Below are 8,684 nucleotides of genomic sequence, written 5' to 3' on the forward strand. Positions count from 1 at the left end.
CTTTGTTCCAGGGCTACCTGCGGCTCCATTCACCTCCTCCGCCGAGCCAGCCGGCCTGCCACCCGCAGCCACTGTGGCTGAGGCCCCGCCCAGCCCGCGCTGGGTGGAACTTTTGGCGGGCCCCGCCTTCCCTCTGCCCCGCTCCTTAGGCTGCGATTGGCGCTCTGCGTGGTGCGTCCCGCCTATCGTTAAAGTTGATTCGTGAGTTAGGAAAGGTGGGAGGAGGAGAGCAGATTACAGAGGGGGCCCCCTCCCTCCCACCCTAGGCCTGTGGAAAAGTCACGTGGCGCTTCACTCCGCGCCTGTCACCACTCCGCTTGTAAAGCTTTCTTAAAGGTCCCGCTGTCTCTTCCCAGGGCCGGTCCTTTTGGGGATTTCTACAACCTAGCCCGCGGAGGGTGGCACGGCCCTGGGCCTTCCTACCTTCGCAGCTGCCTAGTTCTGCTTTCCCTCTCGGGCCTGCTAGAGTGAGACGACCCCTCAGGTCTCCAAACGCAGAGCCCTCTTTGGGACTGTGCAGCCACCTGAAACGGTGACCGCCTAGGCGCCCTGGGAATGGCATGGAGAAGGTGTTCAGTTCCCGTTTGCTGAACTCGCTGGGAGGTGTTCATGAATTAGTGGAGTGGACACGACTTCGGCTCAGCTACATCGCCCCTTTTCTCCGCTCCATCCCCGGGAGATTTCGGGAATGTAGGAGAGAGGATCCCTGGAGCGGGAACCCCCGAGGACAGACAGCTCTTGAGACAGGCACAGAACTGGGAGCTCCGGGATAGGGACCCAGGAGTGTCTTGGTCGGGCCCCTGGGAGAGTTGTAGTGGGTTCTGGCGGCAGCGCTGAGGCCGAGCGAAGGCCGGGGGCTGGTCTCCGGGCTTAGGGGACCGTTCGCGTGCCCGCATACCCCGTGGGGAGGGGCGGCGGAGCCGCGGCGCCTTTAAGCTCGGGAGCCGCGGCGCGGCCCCGCCCCCTCGAGGACGCCTAGGCGCGCGGCCGCCTGAGACGCTGTTTAATTGGGGCTGTCAGGCCGCGGCGCGGGCGGAGGGCCGGGCGGGACGGAGGCCGGGAGGCCGGGGCGGCGGGCGTGCAGCTCGGCGGGAGGCGGGCGCCCGGAGACGCGGCCGGGGCGCCGTCCCAGGGCAGGGCTGCCCGGCCCCGGCCCCGGGCCGCCCGCGCTCCCCATGAAAAACCAGCTCCGCGGCCCCCCAGCGCGGGCGCACATGTCGGCCTCGGGGGCGTCGGCGGCTGGGGACACCGGGGCGGGGTCGGAGCCCGGTGCGGGGTCTGGATCTGGCGCCGGCACCGGGGCAGGCGCGGCGGCGGGCGCAGGGGCCATGCCCTGCAAGAGCGCCGAGTGGCTGCAGGAGGAGCTGGAGGCGCGCGGCGGCGCGTCCCTGCTGCTGCTCGACTGCCGGCCGCACGAGCTCTTCGAGTCGTCACACATTGAGACGGCCATCAACCTGGCCATCCCGGGCCTCATGCTGCGCCGCCTCCGCAAAGGCAACCTGCCCATCCGCTCCATCATCCCCAACCACGCCGACAAGGAGCGTTTCGCTACGCGCTGCAAGGCGGCCACCGTGCTGCTCTACGACGAGGCCACGGCCGAATGGCAGCCAGAGCCCGGCGCTCCCGCCTCGGTGCTTGGCCTTCTCCTGCAAAAGCTGCGCGACGACGGCTGCCAGGCCTACTACCTCCAAGGTAAGGGCGGCAGCAAGACCCAGTCTGGAATTGGGGCTCTCCCGTGGCTCCCGGATGCCCCCGACGGAGGCGGCTTTCTCTCCCCGTGCCCGGCCTGTCCAGCCGGCGCCACGTCTCCCCCGCCTGCATCCTCCTCTCCAGGGCTCCAGCCCAAGCTGTGCGGGTGTAGGCTGGTACAGTGGCCCCCTCTACACCCCTTTCCAGGCATGATCTGAGTGGGCTGTAGAAACTTTTCCGCACTTGGGCTTTCTTTTTCCCCCATTGTTGGGGCCATGGTAGCTCCCAGGTTTCCCTGGAGCCCAGCAAAGGAAGGAGAGTCCCCTCCTGGGCACCAGTTCAGCTCCTCCAGTCTGGAATGGGTGTCCCTGGAAGGCCAGGGTTAGGACAGGAGTCTTTAATCACCACCCTCGCCCTTGCCAGGGCAGAGGGAGAGTTTGGGTTGGGGGACTCCGGGCATCCCCCTGTGGGGCTTGTCATTGGGGAATCACCGCCTCTTGGAAGCGCTTGGGGCAGGTCTGTAAGGAGTGTCGCTTGCCCCAGCTCTGGTTTTCCGAGACCCCCAAGTCCCTTAGCCAGCCACTCCAGAGGTGGTGGAAGGGGGAGGCAGCCCTGGGAGGCGAGTGACTGCAGCCGGTGTTTCCAATTAACATTCCAAAATGGCCTCTTGCTGGCAGCGGGGCGGGCAGACGGGAGGGGAGGGGAGGCCTGCGGCACCCTCGGGCGCAGGGCCATGCTTAGCTGCAGCGCGCTCCCCATTTCTTGTCCCTGTAAAGCCCCCAGCAGCCTCCCCTTCTGTGGGTCCAAGGCCAGGTTGGGGGTACCTTGAGTTCTAAGGTGGGTTATGGAGAAGAGGAGCCAGGACCCCTTTTATGAACTTGCTCCTGCTGGGGGGACAGGACCAGCGGATACCTTCACTACCCTCCCTGGCAGTGGTGGGGAGTAGGGGCAAGCGCCGGATTCCCAGTCTAGGGCCCAGGCCCTCTGCCTCGAGCTGACCCAGATGCAGCTCTGGCCTGTGATCTCTTCTGTAAGAGGGTTTGCAAACCCAGAGGTATTGGCCTGAGATGGGGTTGTTTGCTTTCCTTTACTGCTTAGCAATTACTGAGCACCCATGGGTGCCTGGAACAGGGGAGCTGTGGAGGAGACATAGGCTGGACTCTGTCCTTGAGTGCCCTAAAGTCAGTGGTGTGGCTGGGGCCCTGAAGCCCTATGGGTGCTCAGACATGTTTCTTTACCACCTGGGGTCTCAGTTTTCCCCATCTGTAGAGTGGGCCACAGGACAGATGAGGAGAAAGCAGGAGAGAGGGTACACGTGTAAATACTTAGCACTGCCTGTGTTGTCCATTGGTGATGGTGTGGTCCTTGCTGTGAGGAGCCCTGTTTGGGGACACCGGGCCAGTGGTACTGTCAGCCTCACACGGGCCCTGTCCAACCCTCCCCCCCCCGGGGGGCCACAGGTGGTTTCAACAAGTTCCAGACAGAGTACTCGGAGCACTGCGAGACCAACGTGGACAGCTCGTCCTCGCCGAGCGGCTCGCCCCCCGCCTCTGTGCTGGGCCTGGGGGGTCTGCGCATCAGCTCTGACTGCTCGGATGGGGAGTCCGACCGGGAGCTGCCCAGCAGTGCCACTGAGTCAGACGGCAGCCCCGTGCCGTCCAGCCAGCCGGCCTTCCCTGTTCAGATCTTGCCCTACCTCTACCTCGGCTGCGCCAAGGACTCCACCAACCTGGATGTGCTCGGCAAGTACGGCATCAAGTATATCCTCAACGTCACACCCAACCTGCCCAACGCCTTTGAGCACGGGGGCGAGTTCACCTACAAACAGATCCCCATCTCTGACCACTGGAGCCAGAACCTCTCCCAGTTCTTCCCCGAGGCCATCAGCTTCATTGGTAAGAGCTCCTGCGCTGGGGCAGGTGTGCGTGTCAGGATGTGTGGGGCTCTGGGTGTCACCGTGCCTGGCTTGGGTACCTGTGGGCCTGTCAAGGCTTGTGTGGAGCCCTGCGTGTGCCAGCCTGTGCCAATGGGTGTACCGGGGCCCACTGTGCGTCACCACTGTGAGGCCCTCGGGGCCGAGCGGTCCCCTGATCCCTGGACTCTCCACAGCTGCTGGGGCAGCATGGACTCTGCTGTCCAGACACCTTGGGTTTTCTGGCTGTGCTGTTTGGGGCTCAGCACGCTCAAACGTCCCAGCTCTCAGACCTCCCACGGGTCTCACTGGCCCTGTGTCACATCTCAGCAGATGTTTCTTGAGGATGGGCTGTCACGGGGCCTCTTTGGGCTCAGGGGGCTGAAGGGTAGTCTGGAGCCAGAGGCCTACCCCAACCTGGCAGCTCTTGGGACGTGCTGACCCAGAGAGCCTCGGGGTGGCCTCAGATGTTCCCGGCAGCCTGTGGGGCTGGCTTGGTATCCAGGCGGTGAGGGGAGGCAGGGGAAGGCCTCCCCCAGAGCAGTGTGCTCTGCCATCTGGCTCGGCGCCCTCTGAGCCCCTGCATCCGCAGCCTCGGCTGACTCGGGCTCCTTATCTCTGACCTCCCTGCCCGCTTCCTCCTTGGCCAGCTGGAAGCTATCAGTCGACAGGTCACCGTCCCTGGCTCGGCCATCCCCGGGATTCAGGAAGGGGATACGGGATGAGGGGGTGAATGTAAACCCTGGACTTTCTGAGGCTGGTGACCAGGGTTCTGCCCAGCCTCCGGGCAGCGTTTTCCCACTGGCAGCTGTGTCCAGTGGAGGGCGTTTTGGTGTCAGCTGGGCCGGGCTCGCTTTAATAACAGGAAGTGGGAGGCTTCCCCACCTCATCCGCTTACTGGGAACCAAAACTAGGTGCCTGGCTAGGAGGAAGGAAGGAAGCTGGGGCGGGGGAGGGGTTGTGTCAGGGGCTATCCGGAGCTTCCCCACTCTGCCCCGAGGACGTGCCCAAGAGGGTATGGGTGCCACCTCAGCACTCATGGTCTCCCCAGTGAGGTGTGGGGTGAAGGGGGGGTGCCTTAAGACTTTCCAGGGCTGAGCCTGATTTGTAGGTGCTTTTATCTCTTGGAGACCCCTTTACATTAGGGGAAGGGGACAGAACAGGATATAGAGGTGGGGGGAACTGTGCTCCCTGTTTGACAAGAGAAGGAAGTGAGGCTCAAAGATCCCATAGGGGGTTGTGGGGGCAGAGAAGGGATGAAGCACCAGTCTCCCCAAGACCCAGCCACATCCCTTAAAGAGCTAAAATAAAGCCAGCAGGAAGTGGTTTTACTTGGGATCACCCTGGGTTTGGGGACCAGGCTTCCCCATTATCCTGATGTATCACCACCACTGGAGGCTTTTCTCCCCCAACCCCCTTATCCTGCCCCCAATTTCAAGGTCAGACAACGTGTTCCACGTGAATCTGTGGCATGTGTCTTTTCCCTTACTGGTCTTGCCCCCAGTCGGTTCCCGAGTCTGGATTAGGCATCTACTGCATGTTCAGCCCTGGGAATCCTCACATGGGGCTGGGAAAAGGGAAGTCCTGCCAGGCCCAAGACAGTGTGTGCCCCCGAGGAGCAGTCTGCGAACCTCCGCATCACCTGCAGGAATGGGCCTGGCTCCTGGGGCTCAGGCGGGAACCCCAAGGGCCCCAGGGCTGCCTCTGTCTCGTTCATCTGTGTCCCCAGCACAGCCATGGCACAGGGATGCAGCCGCCCTTGCATCCGGGGGTGAGAGAGCATGGGACTGAGCTGGTCAGCGGCTCAGCCAGCGTGTGAGCTCCGACCGCATATCAGGAGCCTGGCCCCACGCTGGGGAGGGTTCAGGGGAGAGTTGACGGAACTTGAGTGGCTGTGCTGGGAGGTGTCACTGGCACATGGGCCGGGGAACAGTCTAGGAGGTGGGCTGGGTGGGCCCCACTTAAGCTGCCTTGGTGAAATGGCGTGGCCCTGGTCCCCCATCTATGCAGGAGCAGGACTCAGGCCCCAGGGACTGGCTGGGCCCAGTCCAGAGCTGAGCGCTGCCCTCTGGTCCGTTGTGGAAGGGCCTCCATGACGCCCACGGCCCAAGGAGGCTCTCGGGGCACCCCTGGAGCTGCCCCAGGAGGTGGGCTAGCAGGGGTGAGTGCTGCATGTGAGGAGGAACCCTTGAATGGCCTTGTCACTGCGTGTGTCTGCCTGTCTCGTTTATAAGAGAACCTTGGTAGCCATGCTGCAGATGACCTGAGAGGACGCGGGTGGCTCCTCGGCACGTCACATGTAGCACACAGTTCCGGCGGCGGGAAGACTGGCAGCAGGCACAGGGCTCGCGGAGCCCTGGCTTGGCTCCGACCTCTAAGGGCCCTGTGAGTAAGCCCGTCCATCCGACAGAGCAGAGACTGGGGTGCAGGTGTGGCCGCTGGAGCTGTGGCAGAGCCCCTCCACAGGCATGCTCTTGGCCTCGACCCCCAGTTGCCGTCCCACCCGCCTGGGACTTCACCAAGTCCCTCAGGAGAGTCAGGCGGCACCAGTCCCTTACTGTGTCCCGCCCTGTGCCCGACCCGCGGGAGCTCCCTGGCGGAGGCACCACCCTGACCCACGCCCGTGTGTTGCAGACGAGGCCCGCTCCAAGAAGTGTGGGGTCCTGGTGCATTGCCTGGCAGGCATCAGCCGCTCGGTGACCGTCACAGTGGCCTACCTGATGCAGAAGATGAACCTGTCGCTCAACGATGCCTACGACTTTGTTAAGAGGAAAAAGTCCAACATCTCACCCAACTTCAACTTTATGGGGCAGCTGCTGGACTTCGAGCGGACGCTGGGGCTGAGTAGCCCGTGTGACAACCACGCCCCCAGCGAGCAGCTCTACTTCTCCACACCTGCCAACCACAACCTGTTCCCACTCAACACGCTCGAGTCCACGTGAGGCCGGGGGCACGGGGCGGCAGGCCAGCCCCGCCAGGGCCCCCACAGGGCCCGCCAGGAGGGCCCAGGTCTGCTGCCTCTGGCCCGAGGAACCCAGACATCACCTGTGCCCAGAGGTGAGCTTCCCTTGGCATCCCACAGCCAGGCCTCCGCCGGCAGGACTCTCCGGAGGGGCCCGAGGCGATCAGACACATGGCTCTGGGAGCCCTCGGGGCCTCTCCTTGTCCCAGGACACTCCTTTCTGCTGATGGCTCAGCCAGTTTGGCTGTTTTTTTAAAAGACTCATCCACGGACCTGAGTTTACTTTTTACTTTTGGCAGGTAAACCCAAGCTCCCTGGAGCAGAGAGAATGTTGAAGCTCTGCTTGATTGTTCTTTTTTTGTAATGAAAAGTGTTATTTTCAGGCTACATGCAACAGTGGATTGTATAAACCAGTATTTCATCCCTTTCTTGATCCAGTGAGAGAGAGAGAGAGGTGTTACCAGTTTGTTTTTTCTTCCTATTTCAAAAGCAATTCTTGAGTTTTTGTTTCTGTTTTAATGGAAAAGACAAACCCCACGTTGATCTTGACCAAATGCATTTTGCACATGTGTGAAGCCTCCGTTTCTGCAGCAGCCCTTAAAGGGGGTGGCTCGCTGCTCCCAGCAGGGGTCTCCCAGGCCTGCCTGCATCTCCCACCTAGGCCGAGCCCAACCTGGCACTGCATTCGCCTGTGATGACCACTGTGAGTGGTGGGCTGAACAGGTGACCTCTGCCTTCTCTGCCCACCCACTTGCCCTCTGGTGGTCCCTGCAGACCACCCCAGGCAGGAGAGGAGGCCACAGGAGACTGCCAAGCAGTAGCATTAACCCTCTGGGCTCAGCCCCGAGGAGGGCCCCAGGCCCTTTTTATACATACCCACTACTTCTGTCTCTCTCTCTCTCTGTTTGTAGCTGAGGGTGCAGGCCCAGTGGCTGGGGAAGTTTAGGTGGAGGGCGCAGCCCTGCCTCCCAGGTCTCCTCCCTCACCCTGGTTGTTGCTTGGGTTCCAGCTGCCACTCCCAGCCCCTCGACCCGTGGAAGCAGGCCCTGTGCGCATCTTGCCCATGCCTTGAATTAAGAAACTCACATCCATTTCAATCCCGGGGGGGTGGGGGGGTGGGGCAGCAAGGGCAGACAGGGAAAGGTGTGTGAGGCTGTCCACACCGCCACCAAACCCCAGTGTCCACAGAACAAAGCCACGGATTCTGTCATCCTCCAGTCCTGTTCCTTCTCCAAAACTCCGTTTTCCCAGGTGGTGGAACTGCGTGGGGGCCCAGGGAGGGCCGGGGTCCCTGAGAGAGCCAGCAGGCGGCGTGTGAGTGAGGCCACGGAAACTCTGCCCCAATGCATCTTACCTCACAGGGCTGGTCTTCAGGGATTCTTCAAGGCAGCAGATGAAAATCTTGCCACAGTTGAGAAATTGACAAGAAGCTTCCATGCTGTGTACATGGTTCTCTTTCTCTCTTTTTTACCTTTGAAAAGAAAAACCCAGAAAAATGCATCAGATTTGTGTAAATGAGGGTATGCCAACAGGGGTGGCCAGTTTTGCTTTATGATCTTATGAAGGAAAATTTGTGACCCTACATATACACAAACACACACACACACACACACACACACATATATATATATATCCCGAACCAGCAACGGGACTTTGTTTATATTGCAAATAAATATTATTTTTTCTTTAAAATGAGTGGTGTCTGATAAGGGCCAGGGCAATGAGGAAAAGCACTGTGGCCATATCCGGGGGCCTGCAGGGCACTTACTGGGACTGGTCAGAGGTGCCCAAAGCTGGGAGGAGCGGCTGGGGTGTGGGTCGGCAGGGACACTGCGGCTTTGGCCCCCGGGGTGACAGGAGAGCGAGGCGTGGAGACGTTCCGTGTACCAAGGTCACACAGCAGAGCCCCTGCTTGCCTAGACACACCCAGTGCTGCCCGCTTGGACGCTGCCCAGACCGCCCAGCCGCCCCAGGTCCTGACCTGCCCCTGCGGCCCTGGCCCTTCCTCCTGCTGTCTTGGGGGCGGGACATGGGCTGTGCATTTGTCAACCTCACGCTCCCCGCCACCGTCCCCAGGATGCCTGCAGGACCTGATGCTGGTCAGTGAGCGGGCCAGCCCCT

General features: G+C 61.7%; 1 protein-coding gene across 1 annotated transcript; it reads left to right on the forward strand.

The window, feature by feature from the left end:
- The first annotated feature begins 1,045 nt into the window (after positions 1-1,045).
- Positions 1,046-8,255, forward strand: DUSP7 (dual specificity phosphatase 7). Its single transcript, XM_020874246.2, has 3 exons — positions 1,046-1,692; positions 3,150-3,584; positions 6,236-8,255. The coding sequence occupies exons 1-3, from the start codon at positions 1,176-1,178 to the stop codon at positions 6,541-6,543; spliced, it is 1,260 nt and encodes a 419-aa protein (XP_020729905.1). The 5' UTR covers positions 1,046-1,175; the 3' UTR covers positions 6,544-8,255.
- Positions 8,256-8,684: the final 429 nt, after the last annotated feature.

Source organism: Odocoileus virginianus, chromosome 26, assembly GCF_023699985.2.
Source record: "Odocoileus virginianus isolate 20LAN1187 ecotype Illinois chromosome 26, Ovbor_1.2, whole genome shotgun sequence".
Lineage (NCBI taxonomy): Eukaryota > Metazoa > Chordata > Mammalia > Artiodactyla > Cervidae > Odocoileus > Odocoileus virginianus.

Bases quoted from the DNA above. Each gene is read 5' to 3' on its own strand.
- DUSP7 (XM_020874246.2), top strand. From the start codon at position 1,176: ATGAAAAACCAGCTCCGCGGCCCCCCAGCGCGGGCGCACATGTCGGCC. The intron at 1,693-3,149 runs GTAAGGGCGGCA...GGGGGGCCACAG, and splicing joins CCAGGCCTACTACCTCCAAG to GTGGTTTCAACAAGTTCCAG. The intron at 3,585-6,235 runs GTAAGAGCTCCT...CGTGTGTTGCAG, and splicing joins CGAGGCCATCAGCTTCATTG to ACGAGGCCCGCTCCAAGAAG.